The following is a 14,902-nucleotide window of genomic DNA, read 5'->3' as shown; positions in this document are numbered from 1 at the left end:
AGGCATGGCTTAAGCCAATGGCGTAACAAAAGTTGAGGGGGCCCCCCTGCAAAGTACACGGAGGGGGCCCCCTCTCCGGGCCACCACCTACCACTTTTGCAGAAGAGGCCCCCTGGAGCTTGAGGGCCTACCCTGCACCGAGGGGGCTGCGGGGGTTTATTTTACGCCACTGTGAAGATGCCAGAAATGCCTCTTATTTCAGTTATGGAGCTATCTCATTAGAAAAACTACAGACCTACAACTTCGGGCCATAAGACATCCACTTTAACACCAGGTAAAAAACAGAACAAATTCATTTTGCACTGACAGCAACAATAATTAGCTCATAGTAAGCTTATCCTATTTTGGCCACAGCACAAAAATAGAAAAACGTTTTCATGAGCCCCGGTTGTGAGGTCTATGGGACTGGCAGGTGTCCGTGGCCAGGGAGATCTGTGGGACTGGCAGGTTTCTCTGCCTGGGAAGGTCTGTGGGTTGGCAGGTTTCTCTGCCTGGGGAGGTCTGTGGGACTGGCAGGTTTCTCTGCCAGGGGAGGTCTGTGGGGCTGGCAGGATTCTGTGCTTGGGTAGGTCTGCGGCGCTGGCAGGTTTTTCTTCTTGGAGAGATCTGTGGGGATGGCAGGTTCCTGTGCCTGGGGAGGTCTGTTGGGCTTTCTGGTTTCTCTGCTTGGGGAGGTCTGTGAGCCTGGCAGGTTTCTGTGCCTGGAGAGGTCTGTGGGACTGGCAGGTTTCTGTGCCCAGAGAGGTCTGTGGGACTGGCAGGTTTCTCTGCCTGGGGAGGACTGTGGGTCTGGCAGGATTCTGTGCCTGGGGAGGTCTGCTGGGCTGGCAGGTTTCTCTTCATGGAGAGGTCTCTGGGGATGGCAGATTCTGTGCCTGTGTAGGTTTGTGGGACTGGCAGGTTTCTGTGCTTGGGGAGGTCTGTGGGGCTGGCAGGATTCTGTGTCTGGGGAGGTCTGTGTTGCATGCAGGTTTCTCAATCAATCAATCAGAGTACTTGTAAAGTGCGCTATTTACCCGTGAGGGTCTCAAGGTGCTGAGAGGGGGGTGGGGGGTTGCTGCTACTGCTCGAAGAGCCAGGTCTTGAGGAGTCTTCTGAAGGCGATTAGGTCTTGGGTCTGCCGTATGTGAGTAGGGAGGGTGTTCCAGGTCTTGGCGGCGAGGTAGGAGAAGGATCTGCCACCGGAGATCGTTCGTTGGATGCGGGGAACAGAGGCGAGGGCGAGGCTGGCTGAGCGGAGCTGGCGGGTGGGGGTGTAGAAGCTGAGTCTGCTGTTCAGGTAGGCTGGTCCGGTGTTGTGGAGTGCTTTGTCTGCATGGGTGAGGAGCCTGAAGGTGATCCTCTTGTTGACGGGGAGCCAGTGTAGGTCTCTCAGGTGAGTGGTGATGTGGCTGCTGCGGGGGACGTTGACGATCAGTCGGACGGAGGCGTTTTGGATGCGTTGTAGTCGTCGTAGGTGTTTGGCTGGGATTCCTGCATAGAGTACGTTGCCGTAGTCCAGTCTGCCGTTGACGAGGGCCTGTGACACCGTTCTTTTTGTTTCGGTCGGGATCCACTTGTAGATCCTGTGGAGCATGCGGAGGGTGTTGTAGCAGGAGGAGGAGACGACGTTGACCTGCTTAGCCATGGAGATGGAGGAGTCGAGGATGAATCCTAGGTTCCGTGCCTGGTCGGTGGGTGTTGGTGCTGTTCCCAGTGTGGTAGGCCACCAGGAGCCATCCCAGGCTGAGGGGGTGGGTCAGAGGATGAGTACCTCCGTCTTGTCCGAGTTCAGCTTCAGACGGTTGCTCCTCATCCAGTCGGCGACGGCCTTCATTCCCTCGTGGAGGTTGGTTTTGGCGGTGTGTGGGTCCTTGGTGAGGGAGAGGATGAGTTTGTTGTCTTCGTCGTAGGAGATGATGTTGAGGTCATGATGGCGGGCCACTTGTGCGAGGGGGGCCATGTAGATGTTGAACAACGTCGGGCTGAGGGATGAGCCCTGGGGGACGCCGCAGATGATGTCAGTGGCTTCGGATCGGAAGGGTGGGAGGCGGACGCTCTGGGTTCTGACGGAAAGGAAGGACGTGGTCCAGTCAAGGGCGTTCTCTTGGATTCCAGCTTCTAGGAGGCGTGTCTTTAAAGTGCGATGGCAGACCGCGTTGAAGGCGGCCGACAGGTCCAGGAGGATGAGAGCTGATGTTTCGCCGTTGTCTAGGTGGCGCCTGATGTCGTCTGTGGCGGCGATAAGGGCTGTCTCGGTGCTGTGGTTTCGTCTGAATCCGGACTGGGATGGATCCAAGATGTTGTTGTCTTCCAGGTGGCAGGCCAATTGCCTGTTGACTATTTTCTCGATGACCTTTGCCAGGAATGGGAGCAGGGAGATGGGCCGGAAGTTCTTGAGGTCCTTGGGGTCTGCCTTGGGCTTCTTGAGGAGGGCGTTGATTTCGGCGGGTTTCCAGCTTTCCGGGAATGTTGCTGTTTCGAAGGAGATGTTGATGACCTTCTGTAGTTGGGGTGCAATGGCTGCGTCTGCTTTGTTGAATATGTGGTGTGGGCACAGGTTTGACAGAGATCCTGAGTGGATGGAGTTCATGATCTTGCGTGTCTCATCGTTGTTGACGTTGGACCAGGAGGTCAGTCGGATGGCGCTGGTGGTGTTCACAGGGGAGGTGAAGTCTGGCGTAGTTGGGGTGGTTGTGGTGTTGAAGCTGTCTGGATTTCAGCAATCTTGCGGTGGAAGAAGGTGGCTAGTGAGTCGCACAGTTCTTGTGAGGGGGATGTCGTTGGCGTTGGCGCTGGGGTTGGAGAGTTCCTTCACGATGCTGAAGAGCTCTTTGCTGTCATGTGCGTTGTTGTCCAAGCGGTCTTTGAAGGAGGATCTCTTGGCTAATTGGATGAGGTGGTGATGTCTGTGGGTGGCGTCCTTGTGGGCTGTGCGGTTGTCCGGTGTGCGTTCGTGGAGCCATATTATTTCCAGTTTCCGGCATGCGCGTTTGGAGGTCTGGAGCTCGTTGGTGAACCAGGTGGCTCTCTTGCTGGCGTGGCTGTTGGAGGGTTTCTTCAGTGGGGTGAGGGTGTTGGCGCAGTCGTGGATCCACTGTCTGAAGTTCCGGCCTGCGGCGTCTGGGTTGGTGGGGTCGGTGGGTGGGTTCTGGGCAAGGGTGGTGATCAGGCGGTCTTCGGTGACTTTGCTCCAGCAGCGGCGAGGCGGCTGTTGGGTGCGGTGGTGCGTGGTTGGATTCTTGAAGGTGAAATGAATGCATCGGTGGTCGGTCTAGTGGAGTTCGGTGGTGTGGTTGAAGGCGAGGTGGGTGCCTGTGGAGAAGATGGGGTCCAGCGTGTGGCCGGCGGCGTGGGTGGGTGCGATGACGAGTTGTTTGAGGCCGAGGTTGGTGAGGTTGTCGAACAGGGTGCGGAGTTGGCGTTGTTGTTGTTATCTGAGGTGGATGTAGTCCGTGGAGGCGAGTGCGTGGGTGCTGGCGAGGTCGGCGATGGAGTCGCTGAACTGAGCCCATGGTCCGGGGGGTCTGTAGATGAGTGTTACTCTGAGGGTGGTGTTGGGGTCGGTGTGGATCCGGAAGTGCAGGTGTTTTGCGGTGTTGATAGTGTCATCTGCGTGGGTGGCGACCTTGAGGGTGGACTTGTGGACGATGGCTATTCCTCCTCCGTCTCTGTTGGCGCGATCCCTGGTGATCTTGTAGCCATCCTGGATGGCTATGGCGATGTCGGGAGCCAAGGAGTCGTTCCACCAGGTCTCGGTCAGGAACGGCACGTCTGGGGCGGAGGTGTCGAGCAGATCCCAGAGCTCAACCGCGTGTTTGCGTGCGGAGCGGGTGTTGAGGAGTATGCAGGGGAGGTGGTTGGGTCCAGTCCTTGGAGGTTTGGTGGTTCTGTTGCAGGTGAAGCTGCAGGTGCTGCAGGAGAAGGGCCCGTGTGTACCGTTTCGGGGTGGCCTGGAAGCAGGTGTGGTTTCGGCTGGCGTTAAGTGCGTGGAGGCTGCTGGCGTCGTAGTGGAGTCTGGTGTCGTGGCGTTCGTGGGGTCCAGGGGTTCTGGCGCTGGGCGTGGTCCAGACGCAGACGGGCACAGACGAAGCTTTCATTCAGCGCGCCACCCGTGCAGCTGCCGCCATCTTAAGGGGAGCTGGGAGGAAGGAGTAACTGGGAGGCCGGAGGCGAGCTGCAGGGGCTAACGAATGGGCGTGGGGGGGGGGGGGGGGGGGGGCGGGCCGCAGGGGCAGCAGCGGTGGGAAAAGAGAGCAGTGGGCATGGGAAAAAGCCCAGGGATAAGCAGGAAAACCAACCAAGGGTGCAGGGCACAGGCGCTGGTGGAGCTGCAGCGGGGGGGAGCGACCTACCTGGCAAGGTCAAGGGAAGCGGTGATAACGGCGGTAAAATACGAGGGGAAGCAGAAGGGAAACCAGAGAGAAAAAAGAAAAGTACAGTTGCAGAAAGGGGGGTTAGAATAAAAGAATAAACTAGAACAGAAGCAAGTAGCAAGAACAGTGGGCAGGCAGGCTTGAACCCTGCGCAGGAGGGCTGGTGGGCATGAGGCGGAGCAGGGCACCACTGAGCTGCTGGGAATCTTATGGGGCAGTGAGATCCTTGGACCAAGGTCTGAGGACTCACACGCGCTTCCCCGCAGCTGACGCCTTTTGCAGGAGAGGGTGGAGGGACGATCAGCTGGGAGGCGGGAGCGCGGGAGAGGTCAGGGAAGTGGCGATAACAGCGGGAAAATATGAGGAGGAGTAGGAGGGAAACTAGAGAGAAAAATCAAAGTGCAGTGGCAGAAGGGGGGGTTAGAATAAAAGAATAAACCAGAACAGAAGCAAGTAGCAAGAACAGAGGGCAGGCAGGCTCGAACCCTGCACAGGAGGGCTGGCTGGGCATGAGGCGGAGCAGGGCACCCCTGAGCTGCTGGGAAGCTGATGGGGGCAGTGAGATCCTTGGACCAAGGTCTGAGGACTCACGCCTTTCTCTGCCTGTGGAGGTCTGTGGGAATGGCAGGTTTCTCTGCCTGGGGAGGTCTGTGGGGCTGGCAAGATTCTTTGCTTGGGGAGGTCTGTGGGGCTGGCAGATTCCGTGCCTGTGGAAGTCTGTGGGACTTGCAGGTTTCTGTGCTTGGGGAGGTCTGTGGGGCTAGCAGGTTTCTGTGCCCGGGGAGGTCTGTGGGGCTGGCAGGTTTCTGTGCCCAGGGAGGTCTGTGGGACTGGCAGATTCCTGTGCCCAGGGAGGTCTGTGGGACTGGCAGGTTTCTGTACCCTGGGAGGTCTGTGTGGCTAACAGGTTTCTGTGCCTGGGGAGGTCTGTGGGACTGGCTGGTTTCTATGCCTGGGGAGGTCTGTGGGGCTGGCAGGATTCTGTGCTTGGGGAGGTCTGTGGGGCTGGCAGGATTCTGGGCTTGGGGAGGTCTGTGGGACTGGCTGGTTTCTGTGCCTGGGGAGGTCTGTTTGGCTAACAGGTTTCTGTGCCTGGAGAGGTCTGTGGGACTGGCAGGTTTCTCTGCCTGTGGAGGTCTGTGGGACTGGCAGGTTTCTCTGCCTGGGGAGGTCTGTGGGGCTGGCAAGATTCTGTGCTTGGGGAGGTCTGTGGGGCTGGCAGGATTCTGTGCCTGGAGAGGTCTGTGGAGATGGCAGATTATGTGCCTGTGGAGATCTGTGGGACTGGCAGGTTTCTCTGCTTGTGGAGGTCTGCGGGGCTGGCAGGTTTTTGTGCTTGGGGAGGTCGGTGGGGCTGGCAGATTTCTGTGCCTGGGGAGGTCTGTGGGACTGGCAGGTTTCTGTGCCCGGGGAGGTCTGTGGTACTGGCAGGTTTCTGTACCCTGGGAGGTCTGTGGGGCTAATAGGTTTCTGTGCCTGGGGAGGTCTGTGGGGCTGGCAGGTTTCTCTGCCTGGGGAGGTCTGTGAGACTGGCAGGTTTCTCTGCCTGGGGAGGTCTGTGGGGCTGGCAGGAGTCGGTGCTTGGGGAGGTCTGTGGGGCTGGCAGGTTTCTCTGCCTGGAGAGGTCTGTGGGACTGGCAGGTTTCTCTGCCTGGAGAGGTCTGTGGGACTGGCAGGTATCTGTGCCCGGGGAGGTCTGTGGGACTGGCAGGTTTCTGTACTCTGGGGGGTCTGTGGGACTAACAGGTTTCTCTGCCTGGGGAGGTCTGTGGGACTGGCAGGTTTCTCTGCCTGGGGAGGCCTGTGGGGCTGGCAGAATTCTGTGCTTGGGGAGGTCTGTGGGGCTGGCAGGTTTCTCTGCCTGGAGAGGTCTTTGGGACTGGCAGTTTATGTGCTTGGGGAGGTCTGTGGGGATGGCAGGTTTGTGTGCCTGTGTAGGTCTGTGGGAGTGGAAGGTTTCTGTGCTTGGGGAGGTCTGTGGGGATGGCAGGTTTGTGTGCCTGTGTAGGTCTGTGGGAATGGCAGTTTTCTGTGCTTGGGGAGGTCTGTGGGGCTAGCAGATTTCTGTGTCCGGGGAGGTCTGTGGGGCTGGCAGGTTTCTGTGCCCGGGGAGGTCTGTGGGGCTGGCTGGTTTCTTTGCCTGGCGAGGTCTGAGTCTGGCAGATTTCTGTGCCCAGAGAGGTCTGTGGGGCTGGCAGAGGTCTGTGCCCGGGGTGGTCTGTGGGGCTGGTAGGGTTTGTGCCCAGAGAGGTCTGTGGGGCTGGCAGGTTTCTCTGCCTGGAGAGGTCTGTGGGACTGGCAGGTTTCCCTGCCTGGGGAGGTCTGTGGGGCTGGCAGGATTCTGTGCTTGGGGAGGCCTGTGGCGCTGGCAGGTTTCTCTGCCTGGAGAGGTCTTTGGGGATGGCAGGTTTATGTGCCTGTGTAAGTCTGTGAGATTGGCAGGTTTCTGTACTTGGGGAGGTCTGTGGGGCTGGCAGACCTATGTGCCCGGCTAGGTCTGTGGGGCTGGCAGGTTTCTGCGCCCGGGGAGGTCAATGGAACTGGCAGGTTTCTGTGCTTGGAGAGGTCTGTGGGGCTGGCAGGTTTCTTTGCCTGGAGATGTCTGTGGGGCTGGCAGGTTTCTGGGGCAGGATGCTGGGTGATCTTGTCACACCCAGATAGTCAGGAATTTGGAGCCAATTATGGACCAAAAACATTGATCCTTTTACTGATACTGAGCAGAGTACGACGGCTTCAGGGCAGAAAAGTGCACGGAGCGCCCCTCAGTTCAAAGATCGCAAGTGAGGTAGGTTGTGCTGGTGTTAAAAAAAGAAGTCCAGAAAGAGAAGAGAGTTACACGCGCTGGTGCCTGTTTCCACGGAAGTCACGTGCAACCTCTGGTAGAACACACTTCGTAACGTAGAAAGGCAGTAAATGTTATTTTTTCCTTTCATATCAATGGGGTAGGAATGGAGGCTCTTTGCACAGCATTAAACAGAGGGGAAGTACATGGTATGCAGTGCCATGAGAATTATGCTGCAGGTACTCAATTATGCAGCAGGAAAAGGCAAATTATGCGGTCTAATGCCGCACATTTTGTGATACTTATACTTAATTGTTTGTAATTTTTGCACCATTTAAGACTGTTCTGGCAAACGTTTTACCTCAATCTCAGTTTAACAACCAAACAGCAAGGAGTAACTGAAAGGTGGCCTGTCAATTTTAAGGGCATTTGACTGTGCAGCAATGCATGTTGCTGTATTTTAGTAACTTTTATCTGTTTCAGCTAGAAATCATTTTTTATGCAAGCTGCAATTTATGTAGCACCACTGCCACCACAGCCCCAATCCTCACCCTCTCTGCCCCAACCCTCCCCCCACTCCACCCACTCACACCCTGATGTCCAGTTCAGCTGGACTCGCCCCTTCAGGCAACTAGAAATCAGCGACAAGAAGTCGGGTCAGTTTTGGGTCGGCAACTAGAAATCAGCTACAAGAAATCGGGTCAGTTTTGGGGGAAAGTGGATACCACTTTGCCTTGACAAAGTCGGGCGAAAACGGGAAACTTCTCCCAAAGTCACAGACGAAGGTGTAAATTCATAGGTGAAGGGTGCATTTTCTTGCACCCACAAACTTCAATGACAATTTTTGTGTTTTCTGTAAAAGCCACATATCAACATAAATCGCAGGTGAAACTGATGACACGCACTTTTAATCTTTAATGTGTAACATAACCCCCCTTTTCCAAACAACCTTTATATACCAAAGGCACCTTTCTTTTACTAAATGTCTTTACTCTAAACTGGAGACCTACGCATACAAGTGGTCGTCGCAATTAATTTTGGGTGGGGTGCACTTGTCTGCGGGGGTGGCATAAACTGGGGCAACAGACAGACTCACCTGCGGGGGCCGCTGAAGACAGGGCAAACAAGGCTAGCCAAAGAAATAATTAAATTATGGCCGGCGGTCGTGGTCGCACGTTACCTCTCAATTGTCTCTACTCTGGTCTCTGGGATGCCTCCTCGCTTCACCAGTCAGCAATGCGCGTGACAATTGGTCACCACCCGCACCCTAAGGGTGAAGAGTAAGACCGTGCAGACGCAGCGGCGGAGACATCTGCATGCTGCGCGGTGTGCACCATTACCATTTTTTAAAATGTTACCATTTAATTTATGAAGAAAAGTCTAGAGCGAGCGTAAGTTACATAACCTACCTATATTAATTAATTACCTATCCCAGACGGTCACGGATGTGTAGTGCTTGCTGGCACCGCTGAGGGGGCCTATGGATGTCAGGGGCCCCCCCCGCAACGCGGGGGCTGAGTGACCTGTGTTACGCCCCTGCCTATAATTCCACGCCACACAATTCAACTATAAATAATTTAACCCTACAACATTCCAAACCACATAATTACAATCCTAAAAATGAACATATTTCCACTTCACTCCATACCACATAATTCCACAGCCCAGAATAACATTCTACACAACTTAATACCACTCCCAACCACATAATTACATTCCACACAGCTCAACTACACATAATTCCACTTCCACCTATATAATTACACTTCACACAACATATTTACACTCAACTCTAAAACACATAATTACCCTCCACAAAATACAACTCTGCAACATGTTGCATAATTCCACTCCGCATAATTATACACCACACGATGCCACATAAATCCAGCCTTCGTCCCGGGGACACGCATATCAGGTGAAACGGCGGAAAACTCGGATTTACCAAATACTAATCTGAGAGAGGCAACACAAAATACCCCCGCAACCTGGGACAAAGATTAGAAACTCTAATTCTGGATAAAAGTAACTTCTTTTTGAGAGGACAACAAAACGGGTGGTCCTCTCTGCATGACACACATTCCTTAGCGTGAATGTAAATATGCAATACACGTGATCATTTTTTATCACTCACTTTATTTTCACTTATTCATACTGTTTTTGAGAGGTCCTGAAGAAAGCCCGATATTTTTCCCAAGGGCTGAAACATGTCGACCACCTGATGATACATACAGCTACACATAGTGACTGTAAGAAATCATCCACTCTCTATTAATTTTAACCATACCCCAGAACTCCAAGAATAAAACAAATGGCAGTATTCTGGAGGTATTTTTAACGATAAATTCACACACTTAGTCACTCATCACATCACCTCAAAAAACCTGCTCCACTGTAATTCAGGTGTTGAAGCACAGCCAGGTGGCATTCGGCCGCCTGGCTGGAACCCGATGATGAAGCATGACACCAACCAGGTTGGTGTGTGAGGGTTTTATTAACAAACCTTAGAGGTGCTATTTCACATTTTGTCAGACAATATATATTTTTCGTTCCTGGCCGTCTTCTTTTGTTTTTCAATACATAATTCCACACGTCACACAATTCCACAATTCATCCCCACACAATTTATCACACAGCATAATAAGACTCCACATAATACCACTCAGCTCTAGATAATTAACCTCCACATAATTATGCTCTACTCCATACTGATACATAAACTCCACATAAATCCAGTCTATGCCATATAGCAACACTCCACATAGCTACACTTCACACCATGCCTCATAATACCAGCCAACCTAATTTCACTCAACACCGCAACTTCCACATCACACAATTGAACTCTACACATTTCCATTCCACACCACATAATTCACAACAAACTCCATAATTCAGACTAACACCACAAATGCACAACACACCACATACATCCAATCTAAACCACACAATTCCACATCATGCTACAATATTTAACAGCACACCACATAAGTAAACTCCACTGCATACCACTCTATAACACAAAATCCCATTCCAAATAATCCCACTCCAAGACACACAATCCCACTCCACTCAATACCACATAATTACACTGCACACCAGGCCACATTATTTCACTACACAGATCCAATCCACGCAACACAATTCCACAACTAACAATTCCAATCCAAACCATATCTGTCCACTTGACACCACACACATTCGCTCCACTCCAAACAGAAAACTCATAGGAAAAATACATTGTCCTTTACAACATCAATAGCTTTAACTCTCACCTTCCAATGTGTCCCTGCAGATCCTGTTTCTGGAGCTGCAAACTTTCTGGCTGAAGTCAGAGCTGCCTCAGAGGAGCAGTGCTCTCTGGTGAATGCTGTCTCTGGGGCCTCCACCCCCATCCTTGTCCTCTCCCTTCCCAGAGGCAGTGCCCTGTAGGGAATGCTGTCTCTGGGGCCCCCACCCCCATCCTTTCCCCCGTCAACTCTCCTCTGTGCTGCCTCCTGCTCTCTGGGGCCCCCACCCCCACCCCCATCCTTTTCCCTATCAGTTCTCCTCTGTGCTGCCTCCGGCTCTGGGGCCACACCCCTATCCTTTCCCCTGTCAGCTCTCCTCTGTGCTGCCTCTGGCTCTCTCTGGGGCCCCCACCCCCATCCTTTCCCGTCAGCTCTCCTCTGTGATGCCTCCTGCTCTCTCTGGGGCCCCCACCCCCATCCTCTTTCAGGGCTCTGTGGCTCTGACTGAAGAGAAACATTGTAACTTGTTACATTGTTTCTCTTCAGTCCTGGGTCAGAGTGAGGGGCTCAGAGCAGGCTGCAGGCTGCAGGCTGCAGCTGCCTTAGCTGTCTTAGAGCAAACCTCACAGCACTGCTCTCTACCGATGAGCTGAGGGGCCCCCCCTTCATGTAGTGAAGACTGGGGACCCCCTGCACCGCAGGGGCTGCGGGGGTGTTTATTACACCCCTGGCTAAGCCGATTTCCTCAAATGCATTCTTCACATAAGCCAGCCAGGATAGGGACAAACCTTTATCGCATGGTAAGTATCGTTAATTATATCTCTTGTGAGGGCAGCTTCCTCCGTTTTCCACACAGACATTCAAAGCAAGGGCAGCGGGTATGAAATCTATCAATTAAATATTCTAAGCCCAGTTTGTAATGGCAGATCAAGTGTGAAGTAGGCCGGGGGCACACAATATCTTCCTACAAAAGCAGTTTTCCTCTATTTGGATAGCCACACACTCACCTATGCCCATGATTTCTGGCCTACATGAAGCTACTTGGACACACTGGTTGGTATGTATCTCAATCAGTGGACCCAGAGGCCTGCCTCCTGGTGATAAAGGGAGACTGAGTAGTGATCCAACCGCCTGTGATGATTTCTCCGTACACTATGCTATATTTGGGGCCCAGGAACCTGCTGCACTAAAGGTAACCCCGAAGTATGAAAAATGTGATTAGAGTCCACTGAAATGCACTTTATACCGCACGCCATTATAAATGAGGTAGTAAAATTTGTTAAAACATCAAACTACCCATAAAATGTGCAAAAGAACAAACTAGGTGGCGTAGGGTTATCGGCGAGCAAGCAATTATCACTGGATCGTCCGCATACAACAATGCTGGCAGAGGAGCACCTTTTATCTTGGGCACATCCTGGGTGCAAGCAGCCAATTTGGATTTAAGATTACTTATATACAGGATAAATAACAGGGAAGCAAGAACGCCCCCCTGACGAACCTGACGCTTGACATTGGACAGTTCTCAGTTAGGGCCAAATCTGACCCTGGCTTTCGTGTTACCATGCAAAGTAGCTAGGAAACAAACCAGTGTTATATTCAAGCCCATACCCAGTAGGAGTTGCCAGCGCTGTGACCGAATGACGTAGTCAAAAGCTATGGACAAGTCCAAGAAGGCAAGATCCAGCTTCCTGCAGAAGAAGAAGAAGAGCAGGCCACTCTTTCAGACTGTCCATTGTTTTCCAGATCCCCAGCAAGGAAAAGGAGGGTTAGTCCATCAACTTCTTCTGCAAGCCCCCTTCTGATGATAGATGCCACTTGGAAGCCACCTCAGTCTGAGAGTGAGAAACACCACCAGACAAGGCTAGGGAAAAGGAAGGTTCCAGAAAGCCTTAGAGTTATGGAGGTAGATGTAGAAGAGGAGGATGATGACGAGCCAGTCATCATGGACATTAGTCCCGCTCCATAGGAGACCGCCATTACCCCATCCCAAATTGCTGTGAGGGATGTAGCACGGATACCACCAACACAGATGATACCACCAACACCACCTCCAGATTCCATATTTCGCCGGCAGCGACCTACATCAACCACATCCACCTTAGTAGAAGTAGGTACTGCAGAGAGTCAAATGTCATGCCCACCTACCAGTTCATCCGACATTGCAAGTGGCAATAGCAGCGCCAGAAAATTGACCTCCCCAGTTGGGAACTTTTTTTCGGTTAGCAAGAAGGAAGTGAACATTGCTGTATGCTCCATTTGTGGACAAGGTGTTAGTCGGGGTAAGCTTGGTACAAACTATGGTACCTACGGTCCATCTGAGAAAACACCACTTGATCCAGTGGGAGGCACACCTTAGCGGCCAAAAAACTGCATGTGTTGTTGGTGGGGGGGAATGAAGACGAAGAACCGATCACGGTGGAAGGTGAACACGAGGGAGCCATTTTCTCTGTGACACAAAGCAGCACTGTCCCCAGCAGTGCTGTGATACCACCCACATCATCATTAGCAACATCGCAATGGCACAAGTTAGGCTGAGACACCTAGGGATCCAAGGCAAGAGTGTACCACAATGAAAAAACGTGCATTGAGCACAACATCTGGTGTCAAGAAGTCACCTGCATCAGTGGCACCAAAAAAGGAAAAAATCCAGGCTACTATTCTCAGCATGTTTAGGTCAGAGGGGCAGTACGAACGGATAAGCTTTGCATCAGAGTGCTGTTCACACTATCCACCTGACAACAGACATGTGGACCAGTTGCCAAATCACTGATTACATGTGCATCACTGCACACTGGATCTCTTTTGTGGGGGTTAGAGAAAAGATATCTACAGGTGTTAACACTGCTAAGATTTTAATTCCGCTTGAAAACATGCAATTTCAGCCATGTTCACCGTGGAGAAATCTCATACTACTGCAAACATTTTGGAAGACTTTGACAGCAAGGTCTTTGAATGGCTGCGACCAAGAGGGCTTAATATTGGTTTTGTTTCCATAGACAATGCCAGTAATATAGTTAAGGCCATAGTCGATGGTAGCTATTTCAGGGTCCTGTGTTTGGCGCACTGCAATAATATAATTGTTCAAGACTTTCTGAAAAAAAAGACCGAGCCAACAACTTACTGACTACCTGCAGAAGAATCTGCACACATTACAGCCATTCTTTTTTTTTCAAACTTGTTTTTATTAGCATTTGATATAATCTCACAATACAATTTTTAATGCTGCTATTTACCGGTGTTCACTGCATTATATCACATCAGTCTAGCCAGTAGTCCCTGACCAATATATGGTGCCTATTACTGTCATCAGCATAGTATAACAAAGGCAGTATCTAGAGCATTATATGGGGCACCAAGTATCGATTGTAGAGTGGGACCTTACATCTAAGTCCGGCCTCTTGTATATACCGCTTTGAATTACAGTGCTCGTGGGACGGTCGCCAAGCCACTAGTGTTTAATACTGGTTTATAACCCAGTAGGGAGCAGCCCTAGAGGCACACATTTCGAATTTACTCATGGGGGTCACAATTGTAACTGAGAACAGTATATCCATCATAAAAACAATAAAGAAAAGAAAGAGGGGGCGAAAAGGGGATAGATAAGAAAGGAAAGAGATGCGAGAGTATGACAGAGATTGGCGGGAGGGAGTCCAAAGCCGCCAGGGTTGTGGACTGCAAGATCGCTGGCGCTATGGTGGCTAGAGCTGCTAGCGATCTCTAATGGCATGTGAGCAAGGATCAGCATCAACTATGGCGAAGGGAGGGCTGGGGATCTTGGGTTCTGAAGGGGCAGGGCCGCCCGGGATACAGTTAAAATTGGTCCAACTGTGGGTGTCCAGAGACCACCTGCATCGGGAGGGAGCATTGCATCCTCAAAGAGGCGTAGGGCCCTCAACATCGGAGGTTGAAGCCTAGCATGTTCCAGTCGACACAGGTAATCCACCAGTGGTTTCCACAATTTAGTACATTTAGTGTCCTGGACTTGTATGCTCGCTGTGAGTAATTCCATTGCCACTGTGTGCCACAAGCGGGTGAACCATATGTTAATCGGAGGTGTCTCAACTTTTTTCCAATGAAGAGCAATGATTTGTTTAGCAGCTCCCAGCATGTGGAGGCTGAGGTGTTGATCGCGTAGGGTCATGGCACGCAGGTTCAACGGCCGTAGTCCCAAGACAATTGTAAGCAGGTTCTCAGGTAGCGGGTAGCCTAATACCAGTCTAATATGACTGAGAACTTCCTTCCAAAAGATGGTCAAGAGTGGCCAGATATGAAGGAAGTACCCTGGGGCTCCAGTTCAATGCCAGCATAGAGGTGAGGCGGCTGGGAACATTTTATGTAACTTGTGGGGGGTATAATACCTTTGTGTCATAACTTTATAGGCAGATTCCTGTTGTGGAATGCTTCGGAAGATCCTCGGGATGTCACGCCATAGGTGTACCCATTGGGTGGGTGCGACATCAGCATCAGAGACTGACTGCCACCGTTGCTGATAGGGGTGTGGAGCGGTTCGCTGCGAATGTTGGAGAACATGA

General features: G+C 52.0%; 1 protein-coding gene across 1 annotated transcript in view; it reads right to left on the bottom strand.

Moving 5' to 3' along the window:
- The window catches only part of LOC144781044 (acyl-coenzyme A thioesterase 1-like), a 208,070-nt gene extending 197,531 nt beyond the window's left edge, over window positions 1–10,539 (bottom strand). Inside the window, exon 1 of the mRNA XM_078659663.1 lies at window positions 10,413–10,539. Coding sequence (XP_078515789.1) covers window positions 10,413–10,532 — 120 coding nt within the window. The 5' untranslated portion in view covers window positions 10,533–10,539. The remainder of the gene's footprint in view (window positions 1–10,412) is intronic.
- Window positions 10,540–14,902: the final 4,363 nt, after the last annotated feature.

The sequence above is a fragment of the Lissotriton helveticus genome, chromosome 9 (genome assembly GCF_964261635.1).
Source record: "Lissotriton helveticus chromosome 9, aLisHel1.1, whole genome shotgun sequence".
NCBI classification, from domain to species: domain Eukaryota; kingdom Metazoa; phylum Chordata; class Amphibia; order Caudata; family Salamandridae; genus Lissotriton; species Lissotriton helveticus.
Note: the sequence above shows the minus strand (reverse complement) of the source record. Positions and strands in the feature narration are given on the sequence as shown.